General features: G+C 34.8%; 1 protein-coding gene across 6 annotated transcripts; it reads left to right on the forward strand.

Moving 5' to 3' along the window:
- The first annotated feature begins 5,180 nt into the window (after positions 1-5,180).
- LOC124826606 (PHD finger-containing protein 1-like) lies at positions 5,181-16,776 on the forward strand. Of its 6 annotated transcripts, none has more exons than XM_047299468.2 (6): positions 5,181-5,337; positions 7,606-7,691; positions 15,121-15,570; positions 15,711-15,923; positions 16,017-16,141; positions 16,227-16,776. In XM_047299468.2, exons 1-6 carry the CDS (start codon positions 5,317-5,319, stop codon positions 16,331-16,333), a joined length of 1,002 nt encoding a protein of 333 aa, XP_047155424.1. In that variant the 5' UTR covers positions 5,181-5,316; the 3' UTR covers positions 16,334-16,776. The 6 variants fall into 6 exon arrangements, with proteins under 6 accessions (XP_047155424.1, XP_047155423.1, XP_047155427.1 ...); XM_088106420.1 differs by adding an exon at positions 14,070-14,187 and having other exon boundaries at positions 5,284-5,337; positions 15,067-15,570; positions 15,711-16,141; XM_047299472.2 differs by adding an exon at positions 14,070-14,187 and having other exon boundaries at positions 5,284-5,337; positions 15,711-16,141.
- Positions 16,777-18,698: the final 1,922 nt, after the last annotated feature.

Raw genomic sequence — 18,698 nt, forward strand, 5'->3', positions numbered from 1 at the left:
GTAGCGTACAAGAAGCGGCAGATGAGGGAAGAGAAAATGAAAGCTGTTGAGGAGGAGGTAAGGAAGTTGAAGGAGGCAAGATTTGTCAAGGAGGTGACGTACACCACTTGGCTCGCCAATGTGGTCATGGTAAAGAAGGCCAGTGAAAAATGGCGCATGTGCACCGACTACACTAACCTAAACAAGGCTTGCCCTAAGGATTCCCATCAGCGTTGGTAGACGAGGCCTCGGGCCACAAGATGTTAAGCTTCCTAGACGCATACTCTGGGTATAATCAGATACCTATGTATGAACCCGACCGGGAGAAGACAACATTTATCGCTGATAAGACAAAGTTTTGTTATGAAGTTTATGCCTTTCGGCTTGAAGAATGCCGGAGCCACGTATCAACGTCTAATGGATAGGATCTTCGCTGAGCAGATCGGTCGGTGTATGGATGTGTATGTCGACGACATGGTTGTTCGCTCTCCCGACGGACGACATCACGTCAGAGACTTAGAAGAAGTCTTCAAGCAAATCAGAAGGTATGGGATGAGACTAAACCCGGCGAAGTGCACGTTCGGCGTGGCTGTCGAAAAATTTCTCGGATTTATGCTTACCGCCCGAGGAATCGAAGTCAACCTCGACAAATGTGAAGCCGTGTTAGAGATGCAAAGCCCGACCACCCTTAAGGAGGTTCAGAGGTTGGTCGACCGGCTCACCGCGCTGTCGCGATTCATCCCTAAGCTGGCCGAGCGGGTGCGACCAGTGTTAAGGAAGATTAGGAAAGGGTCGAGTAACATGTGGGACGCTGAGTGCGAAGAAGTGTTTCAGGATGTGAAGGCCATCTTGATGAATCCACCAGTGATGAATTGTCCAGCACCTGGAGAAGATTTACAGATCTATCTGGGCGCCGCAGAATCAGCAATCAGCGTTGCGCTACTTCAAGAACGACCCAAACCTAAGCTCGTGTACTTCACAAGTCAGACCCTCCAAGAGGCTGAAACAAGATATCAGCAAGTGGAGAAGGTAGTCCTAACCCTGCTGAACGCGTCCAGAAGACTTTTGTCGTACTTCCAAAGTTACTAGGTCGTCGTCCGAACGGTGTGTAGAACTCATATGGAAATTTGTTCTTTCACTTATGTTGAACTCAGGGCCAAATACCCCATTCGAGAGCGACCGGGAGGAGGATCCCTCTTTCTCTTTGCGCCCCTTCTTGGAAGCAGATTTTCCTCCCTCTTTGTGTCCCTTCATCCTCCTAACAAAGGGCTGGGCATAGGTAGTGGTCGCCTTAGAAGATGGATGCAGGAATACAACCGGAGGGTTCTCGTGGGGATCATTTTCGGCAGTAGGAGCGCCGCCTGGAGGAACCACAACGCTAACAATTGGGGAAGTCTTGACGTCGATCGAAGGATCAACCGGTATTCAGCTGGCAGAAGCTACGCGTTGGACGGTGGGTGAACGGTGAGCGATCGGGGCGATCCGTTCCCGGCCGCTCGAGGAGCTTACACTGACTCCTTTCCCCGAAGCCATGAAGTTGGATTTGCAGGGAGGTGGAACAGACATGATATCTGACAAGCACACAAAAATTCAGCTAAGTTAACATCAACTTATCAAAAAAGACAAATCGAAAATAAAATACCATACCAAACGCCATTCGTTCACAATCCTCATGACGAAGGCATTCGACTAAGCCGCGGGCAGAGAGACGGCGGGGGGGAGTGTTGACGATTCGCACGACTTCCAAGTCGACCGAGTTCATTATACCGATCAGATAGGCCTTTATTTTCTTGGGGTTCTTTGTCCAATAAAATGGGAACAAGGGATTTCCCGTCGCGTCATGAAACTCATGACGGCCGACCTCGTAAATAATGATTTTGAAGAATTGATTCTTAAAATTCTTGTACGAGTCAGAATACGGACGGAAGATGGTCCTATCTTTGATGGATGTCAAAGAAACCCAACCACCCTTGGGGAGTGTGCGAACATCGAAGTAATGCAAGAAAACCGGGATTGTCGGGGTTATCCCAAGGGCCAAACACATCGCGGTAAACGCCTGGACGGGCGCCCAAGCATTTGGATGTAGTTGCGCAGGAGCAATGTTCAACTCCCGGAGAATGACAATTTGGAACATAGTAAAAGTTACCCGGACGCAGAGTTGATCGAAAAAAATTAGTGTACATGAAAAAGAAGTCATCCGGACTTGACCCTTTCCCATGATAAACCCGCTTGTTCCTCCTGCTCACTCCCGCCCGTATCAGTCGGGAGTCCTCTATGTCTCTGACAATGTAGAGCCGGTCGACTCTCCATGTTAGCGCCCTCTTAGTGCCATACTCCGATGCAAATAAGCTAGCATCGTGCGGTGCCCAATCGTACCCCGGAATAGCGGTCACATTACCGACCGGCTCCAATGGCACATCATCTACGGGAATGCCACCCTTGAGAAGATGGATGGGTATCCCGAAGATAATCCTCTTATCAATATAAGTGGGGGAGTTAGGCTCCAAAGACTGATCCTCATTATGTACAAGAGAGCTTAACCCTAGTGACCGATCAGACTCTTCCAAATAGGAGGACGACACCGAGCTCGGAGAAGAACCACGCTCGCCATCACCGCCCGTCGACCCATCACCACTTTTGCCCGACGACTCCAAAGAAGACTCAAAATGGACGATCGCCATTTATTACCTGAAGGAAAAAGAATAATCTGAAGCTGGAAGTAAAAGAAGTGAGAAAGTAAAAATGACAGTGTCCCCACCCTCTTATTTATAGGAAAATTTTTGATAACCGTCAATGCATCTTCACCGTAAAAAATGACCATGATTAACGGTCCGGATGCGGAGACGCCTGAACTCCTACCATCGCGCGCACGACACTTGTTTTCCCACCCAAACCCATTTTCAAAAGTTGGTGGGCGGCAGGATTTCAATAGTGTCAAACTGCACGCCCTCCAACCCAAATCCACTGCCGAGGATGAACGGAGAGCAAAAGAAGCTCCCACACCCGTAACCAAAATAGTAGTCGGCCTTAAACCCAACGTCCACTACGTTCACTATGGCTTGGGGGGCTTATGTACCATACGGACCGGATGATCCAAGGAAGGCAACGTATGATCAACCTAACCGAACGGTCTGCTAAGACCGGCCGATAGGTTATCTGAGTCATTAAGACCATTGGGCTAAAATTGGGTTAAAATTGGGCTGTGATTAACTTTTCACTAATCCCAAGTCCATGACGAAAACTATAAATATAGGTCATAGGTAAGTGGTAGGTACGTTGCATTTACTGTGTATTTATTACTATTCTGTTGAATTGGCGAACAGTTCACATACTGACTTTGACATCAGAGGATCTTTGACAGGTTCCCTTGGAAGATCAAGACAACGGAGTTTGGAACGAGACTCGATGACAAGAAGACAAATTGTGAAGGTGTTCAGTGACTCAACCCCACCACGGAAAAACACACACACACACACACACACACATATATATATATATATATATATATATATATATATATATATATATATATATATATATATATATATATATATATTGTATATGTATGTTTTCTCTCTTATTTGTTTTGTTTTTAAATATCATTATTATCGCATTGCAATGCATTGACGCATATAGAGCATTCCAAATCGAATGTTTGTTAAAAAAAATTTTCAGCCTCTTAACTTCACTTCCAAACAGAAATAAATTTTTATTACATTATCAATCTTAAATATTATAGACATATTATTCTTTGCTAATATATATCTTTTCACCTATTTTTCTCACTTTTAAAAATCTTAAATAATTTTGTTCTTTAAACTATATCATTACATTACTCATATGTCAATGACGGTTTTCAAATTTATTGTACACACCTTTATCAAAGTCATTAGCAAAAAAAACCATCACAAAAATTTAGTAAGGTTTTGATGTCATTGTTTTTATGCCTATTTTAGCTCATTAAAAAGTTTTAAAAGTTTACGTTCTTTTGTTCTTTTATTATAAATTACATATTCTTTTAGTTCGAGTCGTATAAATTTCTTCTTTTGGGTCATTATTTATAAAGGTTGTTTTAACATCTATTTTGTATATACTAACTTATGAATATAAGTTAAAATTAAGAACACTCAAATAGAGAACTTATTATTGAGGCAATTTATGAAATAATTTATGTTGAATTTTTGATTAAAATATTTTGATATCAACCTTATTTTATATTCTTTTATGAATCTTTCAAGATGATATGCTTAAAATTAGGTATTTTTTTAATAAAATGAATTTTTAATAACATATTAGAAACACTAATGACTTCTAAAATATCTATTACATAATTTTTAATCGGGTAAGTGGAAAAGTTCTCTCTATTTTATTTTTGTACTTATTTTCAAATTTTTACACATGACTTTAATAATAAAAGACATGGAACTCAAAGAAACAACAAGGAAGAGATAATAAATAACATGAAAAGTTCAAACTAAAACTAAGATATATTTTTATGATTTTAACAACATATTAAAGTAATAGAGATTTAAGTCTAACTTATAAAACTTGCATAACCTTTTAAAGGATATGCTATTATTATTTTTTCCTTGTGATATATTAATAACTTTGAAACATGGTAGTTCATTCTCTTGAAATGGTAATCACCAAAATTTAAACCAAAATATTAAATATGTGAATCGTAAAGTAGAATAAAAATTGAGAAAGAGATATGGTTGTTCAGTTATTTCATGCCAATTTCAAGAGAAGGATGTTTCAAGTATTATTATTTTTAAAAAGAAAATTATTCTAGTAAAACCTCTTCGGAAATAGACATGGCTTTTTGACCAAAAAAAAAACAAAATATCCTACCCAAAAAAGACATGGCTTTATTGCCCCTATGATGAAAATATCCATTCGAGTAGACTAAATGTTTAGATAAACAAATCAGAATACTTAATAAATATAAATTATAAAGTAAAAAGAATACTGTACATACATGAAAAAAAAAACATTTATTACAATTTAACTTTTCATGTATACAAGAAAAAGAAAAACAATTAAGTTGTTTTTTTGCGGACTCTACTAGTAAAATCCGTGTCTTAAAAAATGGCACGAAATAAGGGAAAATTAATATCTCATTATGATTTTTCATTTTAATTTACTATAAATAAATAAGTAAATTTTAACAAAATTAAAAAGAAAATAGTAAATGATGTTATGTGAAGAAAAAGACTGAAGAGAAAATAGAAAGACCTAGGGTGAAAAAGAAAACAGAAGAGAGACATATGATAGAACAGTTTAACTTGAGCGTTTGGCGATAATTGTTCATCGGTTCAGGGAAAGCGATTTGTGAAGATGATTCATCATCGAGAAAAGGTACACATCTTTTCATTGTTTTCCCCCTTTCTCTAACCCTTGAATTTCACGATGCAATGTGAACTTCTTTTTCCAACCAATTTCGTAACTTTTTATACACAGTACTTTACTCGTCAAGAATAGCTTCTGAAAGATCGAAACTAGTTCAGTCAATTTTGGCAGTGGAGTTTCTGAGAATTTTGACGTTACCGTCGTAGTCAAAGTTTAGCGATTCAATATTGTTCTTTTATTCTAATTCTAAAAGACAAAAAGTATGCCCACATGCACATTGCTCTCACTCTTGAAAATATTTTTTTTTTTCTTTTTCTAGATTTCGAAAAATCGAATCACAGTTATACCACTTCCGATTCTCGGTCGCTCACACTCTTTGTTGCTCACCCTTTCTTTTTTACTTTACCTGATCTGATATTATTAACAGTAGGATTTGTTTGTGGAACACTTTTCTAAAGATACATGCTTGAGAAGAGCATAAATAAATGAATTAAGAATACACTTCTTATATATATATATATATCATCTTTATTTTGAAAAAAGATTGCTTTAGTTTATCTATAAACTAATTTTAAATATATAATTTTTATTTTTTTCTTATTTCCTATACGATATGCTTTTGTAGAAAGATTTATCTAAATAGTTTCTCTAAACGTTTCAGCAATAAAAACATACTTCCAAGCTTCTTAAATCAGGCTTCACTCTTTATTATTATCTCAATTTTTAAACACTGATAAAATTTTCAATTTTATCTATCCTGCTCTAAGTTAATTTCTTGAGCCAGAGAAGTCTTCTAGATCTATAGATGTTATGGCAATTTTAGCTTTTAGTTCTTTCCCTAAACCTTGCCACACTAGCCTTGGTGATGCTTCAATTACACAAGCTAACACTTCTTATAATCCTTTCCTACAATTTAATCCATCTCCCCTAAAAATTAACACACACACACACACGCACAGGTTCAACATAAAGTTGGCAAGTTTGAATTGTCTGGTAGCAAACAAACATTAAACAACTTGGAAACATCTTGGGTGCTGATTTGGTAGATTTGATTGAAGTTTCACTGCATGTAGGCTATATATAAAGGAGCCAGGTTAAGATGTCTTATTCAATTTATGTCACAGTTTATTTAATATGACTGGATCTTGGACAATCCATTAGACTTGATCCATTTAATAACTAATTATTTTTAGCGTAAAGTGATCATTTTGGTCTTTGAAAATATGTTAAGGTTTCAATTTTGTCTTAGAATTTTAATAAATTAATATAAAGTTCCTAAAAGTAACTTTCATATCCCATGTTCATCCTTCATTCAAATGTCCTTGACATATGAAAGTTATTTTCAGTGACTTTTTATTTATTTATTTGTCAATATTGAATGTGTAACTTGAAAAATATAGACTTACAAGGACCGAAAAGATCATTTAACCTACTTTTGGAGTAGTGTGTTGTGTTAATATTAGATGCACTCTATAATCAAATGTTTTTGCAATTGTTAAAATTAGGTTAAATAAGATTTTAGTATCTTCAAAATTGTTAAAATATATATGAATTCTATGGCTTATATATTGCCATGCGTAGGGTTTAGCATGAACAAGTCTCTACTAGCAATACTCTTTCTTTTATGACATCGTTTTAGGGGCATCCTCATTTATCATGCCCCAAAAGTGTCGTATAAATGTGCTAGATATCGTAATTCTGTATGAAGTTAGAAGGATGTTAAAGATTGTTGTGAACACTTTGAGCATAAAATTAGATACAAATATTCTGAAGTTAATATAATTTTGACTTCCGAAAGCTTGCATCTTGCTTTCAAAATCCTTTGGAATTTTGAGTTATAAGTCGTGACTTCATAGAAATTTGTTGCAGCTGGTAATTGACCCATATTTGAGTTTCTTATGTTGAACTAGAAAATGCTGCATTGCTTAACGTGTTCATGTAGGAGATATGCTAAGGAATAACTAATTTTTCATTTTTCTGATTTGTGTTGCCCCAATTTTCTTAATTTATTTCAACAGTGGATATGTAAGGAGTAATGGATACTTGACCTTGTGATTGTTTTGATGAGTTTGTGTGTTCTTAATAGAAAATGTTGACAGGACCCTTTTTGTAGTTTGATGCGCAGTTTTAATATGTCTTTTATCTCAATACTCAACCAATTTATCTATGATTATTGATAGCAATATTTTTCCTTTGTCTAAAACATTTCTACTTATAGTTTGTTTCGTGGCCTAATATTAAAATGCGTGTCCACAATTGTCTCAATGGATTTGACAGACAAATAGCTGTCTAATATGTGGTGATAAAGGAAATCCGAAGTGCCACGTATATTGCGTCCGATGTAAAGCTTGTTTTCAGCATAGGTATGTGTCTTGTGACTTAGTCTTTGGATAATTAATTGGGATTATTTTTGTGTTACTGGATTTGATATCTGCATGATTTGTTAAGCCAAAAGTAATGTCTACGTTTTGTAAAATGAGTAGATATATATGTATTAATGACTTTTAAAATTGATACAATTTTGGCAAGGTTGTGAAGTCTGAGATTCTACATAAACTCATGACATTTTTCGTAGATTTGATTTGTAAATTTTTAAGAGCTTACCTAATATTAATGGTATTGACATATATACACAGCAATACATTTTAGAAAACAATAACTCAATATTTAAACTTCACAATAAATAAAAATAACAAATCACAATAGTGAACTATGTACTGTTTAAATTTTAAACTTACATAGATGACTTAATTACATATATATTTATAAAAGAGTTAATTTCTTTAGTAGTTTGAGTCTTAATAAAATATTGTCATAATGAATGACAAAAAAACTATATTGATTTTGTTCTAATGAAAAGTACTCTGGTTTGATTTTTAGAATTTCTAGTTAGAGCATTCAGAATTGAGTGAGACTTCCCATAATGAGAGAGGTACCTTTTATAAGCATAGTTAGTTGCTCTGTTATCCTTGGATCTTAACCTACATTATCTATCCCTTAAGATTTGTATTTTCCTCAACTGATTTCAAGTACCAAGACAAAATATTCCCCTGATTTTTGCCTAAAATTCCAGGTACTTTTATTAAATCTCTTTATCAAAACAGACACGGTTACATTTCCTTATGATAAGGATAGGACTAATTAAAGATACAGTTTGGCTTGCTTTTGACTAGTTTATGAAATTTTATTAGTTCAAAAAAGTTTATTGTAGCTTACTTAAAAAGGAATTTGACGGGAAGTTAACTTGTTTGTTCTATCTTGGTCGTTTTTTGTATCAGCTATATCAATCGTAATCTTGTAGGAGTTATGATAAGGGTTCATTTTAATTTTTGATTACAAGGTGTTTGTGGTTATGAAAACTATAAGAAAGATCCTCACTGAACATGAAGATAATCTTTGAGGTTATCTAAATGTGAAGGTTCACTTCACAAGAGCAGAAGAGGAAGAAGAGGGTTCAATTAAACAAGAACCAATATAAGAGAATAAAAACAAGATAAATGGCATGAACATACAAGGAACAAGAGCATAAGAACTTGAAAAAGAAACAAAAGATGAAGAGAAAGAGAGAAGAAGAAGAAGGGGAAGGAGGCACACCACTTGGGGATGGATCAACCTAAGATATGTGGTGGTTGTCATCACTTGAACCAAGTTCAAGATAACATAAGGGAGAAGTACACTCTAGAAAAGAAAGACACACTTGGCTGAATATAATCATTACTCAAAGTATTCAACCCTTTACAAGTAGTTGTGACCTTATTATATAGGCATGGTAGGGACCTCTAAGAAAAAAAACATAGGTTTCTAGAAGCTAGGTCAACCTAGCATGAGCTAGGCAGCTCCTTGCTCTCCAAGGATGCCCCAAGCCATCTAGAAGGTCAACACAGTCATATAATATTTCCACTCCAAGTGCCGTCCCATGTGTGGGCCTTTGTCCAAAAACAGTCTTCGTGGTTATGGGCTCATCAAGTTAACTCAAACTTTTGACAACCTTTAGGCTTATTTAAGATTTTTGTCTTCTAATATTTTGTTGTTATGTATGTTCTAGCTATTGTTATAATTACAAAAGACAAAAATTGAATAGAAGTAAGCTTGTTAAATTAAGCAATCAAGAGATAAACATCACAATTGAAAAGACAAATATGGAAAAGATAAACTAGTGAAAGAAACAAGCAGAACAAAGGAAACGACAAAAAAAAATCTAGATTCTATCTTAGGGTTTGGAAGGGTTATACTGCATGGAGTTTAGAAGGTTTTGAACATGAACTTCCCCCTTCTATGCTCTTCCAGTAATCTCTCAATTCTGATGGTTAGACGCTCATTATTTTTGACAATTAATCGCCTAACTTTATTAACTGTTCCTTTAGCAGAAGTATCTTCTAGTACAGCTGGCAGACTTGGAACAATATTTGCGTCTTTGTTGCCCTTCAACTTTTTCCTTTCCATACGTTTCTTCTATCCTTCTGCAACGTTTCCTAGGGTTTTCTCTTTCTTTGATGAGGAGTCTCTCTCCTCTCGTAGCACCATTCAAGAGAATGACATCCAGAGTTGGGGTTGGGAAAGTTGGAGTCGATATATGATTGATGACTCCTTGCTTAGTAATTATCCCGAAGATAAGGCGTGAGCAGTAACGTCCTTCCTGTTTGGCTTCATAGTTAACCATTGTTCGTGATAGATGAAGAAAGATGAGATGAGGAAGATGGAAGTCGGTGTTGGCCAACAGGTTGAAGAAGGCAAACGTTTCCAACTTAGGTCAGCTCGCCGATGGAATTAGAATGCAGGAAGGTTCTCCTATAGATGTGGAGGAGAGCCTTTGCTGGCTCACTTATTGTTCAATGACAATGTCATTTCACATGAATCTCTTTTCAAAGTTCTTTCCGTAGAGAACCTTCTCCCCCTTCCCGATGGCATAGATCTTGTCCCAATCCTCCATGAAGTAGTCATTGAAACGAGAGCAGTTGACTGCTTCGACTATGGTTTCTACATCAACAACAATCGTTTTTCCAGCAACCGTTGACAGTATGCAGTCAGGCTCAACTTGAGCGTTCTTTCAGAACTCTCTTACTAGTTCTAGAAGAATGGGCTCGTCCAATGAGAAGTAGTTTTCTGCTCCATGCCATCTAACTCTTGATAATTCAATTTCTTGTGCTTGAATCTCTGCCAAGGTCTTCCAAGAGAAGAGTTTCATCATCAAATAGACGGATGCTGCTTGTCCTCTTCATAACTTCCATGACTTCAGTAAGAGAAAGGTTGTTTAGTAAAGCTGCTGCCATGGTTGAAGGTAGAGAGTAGGGGGAAGTTTTCAGAGAGAGATGATGAGCTGAGGTTCTTGAGAAGAGGTTGGGTATGCTAAAGGTTTTTGAGGTTCAACTTCTTAACTCAAAGGAAGAGCATAAAACTCACGTCAAAAACCCCAACATTCATCAAAGAAGCTGGACAATAGCAAGATTGTTGAGATCAAAAGGAGTACATGTCACGAAAGTCAACTGCCAAGCTCTCCACAACGACTTGTAATAGTATTATAGACTTTATTGTATTTAAAAATATATCCTCTCTGTGAGAGTAATAGTCTAAACGGCTTGTAAGCAATCAATTGATTGCAATTCTGAAGAGAATCAAAACACTTGTAACTTAACTCAAGAGAGTTAAGGAAATCTAGGCAGCGTATCAGAGGATACCAAAATTTTCTAGTACTAGGAGTAGTGCGAATACTCAACTGTTCTAGGGTAAATGGAGGTTATTTGCTTACCAGGGATACCAGGAGTGGGTGAAACTCAGTTGAGGTCACAATAATTGGGAGTTATTGTTGGACAGGGACAACCAAGAGTGGGTGAAACTCAATTAGACTGTGTATTAGAGGGATACCGGGAGCGTTTAGGGATACCAGGAGCGTCTAGGGATACCAGGAGTGGTGAATAATATTGCCCAACCAGGAGTGGGTGAAACTTAGTCGAAGTCATAGTAATGAGTGGTTACTATTGGACAGAGACAACCAAGAGTGGGCTAAACTAAACTAGACGGTGTGTCAAGGAGACACCAGAAGCGTCTAGGGATACCAAGAGTGATGAAGAATACTGTGCAACCAAGAGTGAGCGAAACTCAACTAGTCAGAGTAATAGTGATTACTCAGTTTGACTAGGGATATCAGGAGTGGTTAGAATATTCAAATATACTTCATTAAATATTTAATGGAACCCTCTAACTTAGAGGAGAATTGGACATAACTCTAATGAGTGAACCAATATAAAAATTGTTTGTTACAGTTTATTTAGTAAATGATTGACTCTTAATGGAAGTGATCTCTGAACACACAAGTCAACAACAAGTCTTCAATGAGCGTTAACATCCTGAAGGATTATTGTTAAGACCCCGACAAGCGTACTGAATCGTATCAAGTAATAAACCGGTAAGACCAAATACTCGTGTGACACTAAACAATCGTATAATTACTTAACTAATTTAGACTAACGAATGATTCCATTGAGTGAGATTTAAGTGCAATTAAAATAAACATTATGCATAAGTTGTAAATTGAACTTTTGTGGTTAAAACACTAGGAAATGGAATGATTCGAGATGATATGGATTGGTAATGTTGGGGTATGATTTTACCTACTACACACTCATACAAATGCACATCATGTCTTCTGCATTAAATTGCTCATGTCAACCTACTAAGTTACTCAAACCCAATCCCTTGGTAGAGAGAGGCTAGACTTACTCATTAAACTCCAATCCCTTGGAAAACCGAACAAGTTCATCCGCTTTAAGAAATGAGATTTAAGACAACCAAAGGTTCAAGTTCTATTCCTAGATACAATTCCCTTTAGGTGTTTAGTCCAGTTTTATTTTCCAACATTAAGCAAACCAAAGAATCATGCTATGGTTGATCAAATCATAACAAGCTTTAAGAAAAGGAAATAAACACTAACAATCAATGAAAGAAGCTTATACTCATTAAAAACAAGTTCATTTACATAAGAGTTTAATAGTTACATCATTCCCCAACAAAATGAAGTTAGCTCTGCATTGTCATGGAGAGCTTGAGCTTACAACGGAAGAAAATGGAAGAGATGAAGACCCAAGGAAGAGGAATGGAGAGCTCCCACACACCCAAACTTGCTCCAAGAGGTCCAAAATGGCGTTGTCGTGCTTTAGCCGCCAAGAAGTTAGTATCTTCATTGCATGGTAGCCTTAAATAGGTCTAGGGTGCCACATCAGCAAGTGTCGTGCTTAGTGCCCAGACAGGAGGGCGCTCGGCACAAGCTCAGCAGAACTGGATGGCGCTCAGCGCCCTATATGGGGCGCCCAGGCGAATTTGCGCAACAAATGGCGCTTAGTGCCCCTGAGGGGGCACCCAGGCGAGGAGCTTGCCTTCATGTGCCTTCTAGTTTGATGCTTTTGCTGCTTTTCCTGGGTTCCAACTCCTTGATGGTTTTGATGCTCTTCCAATGCACACAATTTGCCTACAAAATGAGAGAATTAATGATGAAAACCATTAAGTGTAACCTAGACTAAACTTATTCACGAAAGTCAGAGAAAAGAGAGGATTAAAGAAGCTTCAAGCTCAAAGAGAATTGATTTGGTATAAAAATGCACCACAGATAATGGTAAAAATTACTGTTGTCAATTATTACAAACAAATCTCTTGGGAAATGAGTGAGTTGGTCCTATAAACGAACTTAACAGAATAACATTTATAGATAGAACACAACTAGCTCACAAGTTTAACGTACATCATGATCAACCTTATAGCCACGAAAAAGAGTTATGAAAATACTATTCAACCCCCCTTTCTAGGGTTTTCCTACAACTTCACTAATACGGTATGAGTTTTTCGCATTGTATGGTATTTATGGTATGCTGGAACAGAATTTGAATTTGATTTATTTGTCCCTTCTAATTTTTACTTTTATACATTGAAAAAATAGGAAGTCACCGATACTGCATAATTTTCAATGTTTAACCCAACAAAAATTTAGGAATAAGGAAAAAATAGTGAGACTCACATTATGAAAATTGTAATTTGGAATTAAATAAGAGGAAACAAGTATAACTAATGAACTAACTGAATGTACACATACATTATATGTTCTAAGATTTCCTCAAGATGGAGCATGTATATTATGTACTTTTGTCTTACAAGTTGTTATACATTAATGAAAAAATCTTCCAAATTATAAAAATTGCGGTAGGAATTTCTCAACAGTAATGTATTAGCCCTGATTAATCTACCATGTACCAACAATATCAATTTGCTTGGTCTTTTATTGAATAATTTAGAAGCTATAAGTTCCGAATTATAGGTTATCACTTTATGGGCTTCATTGATTATGATTCATATTTTCTATTTTTAAGTAGCTACCTTCGCTGTATGAATTCAAATATTGCTGTTTCTTTTAGTATTAAAAATGGGAACCTCAACATTTGAACTCTTACGGTGAAAGTCACTGAAAGCTTTATGTGATAGCAAGCCCGTGTGCATATAGCCTCCAATCTCTTCTTCTTTGAAGGTCACTTACCACTTTCAGATTTATTATTTTATTACTTTATGAAGGAAAGTAATTTATTTAGAGAAATTGTTGCTGCATTTGTAAATTCAAATGACTAACTAGCTAATATTTCACTAAATCTCTGATGTTCTAGAGGCAACTCTATAGAATAAACTACGTGTAAAGTTAATTAGTAAATTTATTAAGGAGCTTAATATTCGTCTTATTTGGATTCTATGTTACACTGCACCAGTTTATATATTGATGTGATCCGAATCTATCCACAATTCATACATACTTGTGTTTCAAGTGGAGAAGTGAAAGTGTAAAACTGGAACCTAAGCTGGCCAATACCAGTAGAAGCATGTCAGGTAAAAGCTTAGTTTCTACAATAGCTTCTACAATACCAGAAGAAAGAACTCTTATTAGTAATGGCCACATTATTGTAAGTAACATATACATATTTAAAGTATAATATCTATTTTTTTCTCATTTAGTTACTTCTCTCAATCTATCTCTTCCTTTTTCATTTCTTCCTCTGTTCTATCATACTTTTAGTTCTCCTCTATTTATTCTTGGTTTTTTAAAAAGAAAGGAATGAAAATACTAATTCTGGATGAAGATGGAAACTACAACTACAAATGTGGTTTACAAAGTAATATTTGAAAATCTTTAATAAGTGGTATACAAATTAATCATACACGGTTGTGAGTCTTTGTCAAACATTGTGATCTTTTGTTTTTTCAATACCATTTTAAATGTAATAAGGTTGTATGTTTTGTATATGTGCATATGAGAATGGACTTCTCCACATTGAAATTCAAAACAGAACTGTATATGGATGTTCACATGTACATGCATAGATGTTCAAAAAATTGAATCTGCAAATTCAACAAAACAATGATTACTATCATTAGTGTTGTCAAATTGTCGATGTTAGAGATGGTTGCATTGAACGTGAATATTCTTATGTTAATGTCTCTTATTTTAAATCATATTTATTATTATCATTATTTAAAGTGTAATATTTATTTTAAACTTCTTGATTTACTTCTAATTGTTATGGAAAACAAAATTCAATTGTCTTAAAAATAATATTGCCCGGGTCCAAATACTAGTATATCCACAATTCATACATGTGTTTCAAGTGGAGAAGTGAAAGTGTAAAACCGGAACCTAAGGTGTTGTGTACTTCTTTTTCTAGCTTGATATATGTAAATGTGCTTAACAAATAGTTTATATGTTTGCAGATATTGTTTAAATAAGTTCTACAGATGATGGAACAATAGTTTATATATTTGCAGATATTGTTTAGATGAGTTCTATACAGAAGATGATGGAACAATTATCTGGAAATGTGAGGACTGTGCACCACGTAATCCCAAAAGATGTGGATCTGAAGAATTAAGAAGAAGCACGCGTGTAATTCATGTTGCTGAAGCTAAATATAGAAGGATAAAAATGCAAAAGGAGAGTTTTGCAGTTAGAAAACCAAAATCTGTCAGATCATCTGACGGTTTTCATAAATGCACTAGGAAAAATGACAGTGAGAAGAAACAACCGGTCCTTGAAGACAATGGCATCTATTATGAGGAACCTGAATCACCTAAAGGTCCTATAAATATTTCAACTGACAAGAAAGCATCGGAACATGAGCAATATGTTTACTCTGAAGCCTTAACGACTCAACACCATAGTTATCCAGAATTTGACAAGCCTAGCCGTGCTCACCCACTTAGTGATCCAGTTTGGACGTGAGATTTTTGCTTTATTTTTCTGTCTTGAGGCTGCTTTTGTGCTGTTAATCATTGAAGTGAAGTTCAAGTAATTTGTTATAATTCCCTTAGAGGGTTATTTATGCACCTTATCTTTACATACATTTTTTCATGTATAGGGGACAATTTATATTGAAGAACGCAAATAATTTTGGTCTTGTTGCTTATGCGTCAAGCGCAGCTTGCTCAAAAGTGCATTTGGCAGTGACACAGCTTCCTACACTGCTTGATGTGGAGATGTCATCGAGGTGTGGTATTTGGCCCAAACGTTTTGATACGTCTCCTCCTAACGGTGATAGTATCGGTCTCTATTTCTTTCCACATTATGAAAGGTATGCTTTATCAATGGAATATATTCTTCATACTGACTGGTCTTGTAATTTTCTATGTAAACCTTGTTTTGTATATTCTCTAACATCAATTAGGGATGAGTCGATTTTTGATGGTGTGATGAATCAAGTAATTGAACAAGAATTTGCTCTCAAGGCGGTCATTAACAACATAGAGCTCCTCATTTTTTCTTCACATTTATTACCTCCAAGTGATCGGAGTATGTTCTAAACCTTAGGCTTTTATTATAAATTTAGAAAATCTGCTGTTAGGTATTTAATTCAATCACTTATCTAATTTTCCAGGAATTTGTGACAAGTATTATTTGTGGGGTGTTTTCAAACCAAAGTCTGTCAGTGGGCATATTCGGCCCAATCAATCCCCTGAACAGAAACATTTTGTGGCTTCTTAATCTGCCGAGTCAACTCTATGAAATCTCGTACCAGGTCAGATTGAGCATATTTTCACATGTCTGTATATAGGGGTGTATGATATAAAACGCATTTAATTCAATCACTTGTCTAGTTTTCTAGGAATTTGTAAAAAACTTTGTTTGTAGGATGTTTTCAAGTAACTTTCAGCTTTATTTGTAAAAAGCTTTCATCAACTACATATAAAATTTTTTGTAAAACGCCACCCATGATAGCCAAAGTTTTCTAGGATTTACTTTGTGGTCTTTGTTCCCATCAGCACGAGATAATAGATCAATTGTTTCTCATTTGTGGTAAAGTGTGGGTTAAAGTGTATATGTTTGTTGGTTGGATTACTAATTTGTCAAATGTTTTGGCATGTGGTTAACTCTCTCCGCTACATGTGAAATAGGATGTTCAGGAATAATTGTTGATCTTTTGTGTTTTCGGGAATTGATTTAGTATATGTTTGTTTTCTCATAGGATGTGAATTCATGATTTATATATAAATTGAAAGTATTTGATATAACTTATGTTTTCTAAATTTGGACACGAGACTTTTAAATATTAAATCAAATACACTAACACTTAAAATAGGAGTTTGTCTCTATTAATTTAAGATAATTGTTTTAGGTGCTTAAATCTGGTTAGATGCATTACCTAGTGTTAATGGTACTGAAGTTGTTTTTACGTGGTTTTAAATACCTCTTATACACCAATTAATGTGTCTTATACGTTTCCCTATTAGACGTTTTCCATTAAATCACATTAGGTCTGTGATTTGACTTTGAAAATAGCATAAAGAATATGGACAATTTTTTCATAATCACTTATTAAAAAAACAAAAATACCAAGGAAAAATAGTTTGTATAAACTCATCAGTTTATATTTAAGTTTATTTTATTTCTTCTTTTTATTTTACTCGTAAGTTTTTATCAAGATGTTTATCTCAGTAAAAATATTAAATTTCAGTTAAAGTTTTATTATCAACTCATCTGGATTCAAATTTTGACAATCCACACAGCGTTATAAAATTATTTTAAACAGGTGTCTGGATTATTTTATAATTAATAAAATGATTTTATATAAAACCTTTCTTGGATATGACTTTTGGAAAAACAAATTTCTCTTAAAATCAGCCCTACCAAAGCTTACTGTATCTGTGTCACTGGATGTGGATTTTTGAAAAGCTTATTGTTATTTGCTTTTAATATTATTCTAGACATGTGAGGCAAACGCCAGTTCAGCTTCTTTCTATTAGTGGCTCTCACGTGGATTTCAATTTTCCATCTTAACACGTGTTTCAATCCGTGTTCCATCATTCAAAGTCACCATGAAATATATAAAAAAAATGGTTTTAATATACATAATTGATCTTATTATAAGAATTTATTTAATATACCTATGATAATTTTTTGCATTCTAGATGATTTAATATTTGTTAGATACGATTTTGAAGTCAAACATGTTAACACTTTTATTTGAACAAATGAAAATAACTTTTTAAGTATGTAAACCGAAATTAAAGTTGTGTGAACGGTTCAAATAGGTTGCGGTTTGAAGGGTCGAAAGGAAACTAAAACCTAATTTATTCGTAAGATATTATGTCACACTTTTATCGAAAAAATGTTAAACCATTCTTAACCTAACTTATAGGTGAGGTTAGAGTATTAGAACAAAAATAATTAAAAATAACATAAATATATTTAAAAATAATTAAATCCTCTCAAACAAACAATTTATAAGTGTCTTATCAATTTTGTATTTTAGTATATAATACCTTATATACCTTTCAAAATAATATACATTTGATAATCATTAGTTCGGATAAAGTTCGCAGTAATAAGCCATAAATTAACAACATATCCACTAGTTTAATTACTAGTTTATTTAATTTTAAAACAGTGATGATTGCTTACCAATTTATTTTTTTACTTAATTGTAAGGGAATAAAGTTCTGCGATGAATAATGAAATTATTTTAAAGCAGCCTTGAAGGAATTTGAATTGAAAAGCAAGTATGAGATATAAGCGATACATTAAAATGAAGAAGATCTTTCACGTGTAAAATTCCATTTCGGAGGATAAGCTCCTTTTGTTTGGCTCTAACGCTTATACGAAGAATCATTTAAATTATACAAAACTCCGTTTTATACAGTCTAAAGTTCATTTAGAATCCCTTGCAATTCCTTTTGAACTGCTACCTCTTAAAATTGTAAATAACTCACGACTATAATTTCTTTCTCAAGTAGAAATTTCACGTTTTGTGGATTTGTTTTAATATTTGTATAAACATTTGGAAGAAATCTTATAATTTTTTATTTATTTTAATTTACACATAATTTTCTCACGAATAATCACTTCTATA

The sequence above is a fragment of the Vigna umbellata genome, chromosome 2 (assembly GCF_029865625.1).
Source record: "Vigna umbellata cultivar VRB3 chromosome 2, Vumbellata_1.0, whole genome shotgun sequence".
In the NCBI taxonomy this organism is placed as follows: Eukaryota; Viridiplantae; Streptophyta; class Magnoliopsida; order Fabales; family Fabaceae; genus Vigna; species Vigna umbellata.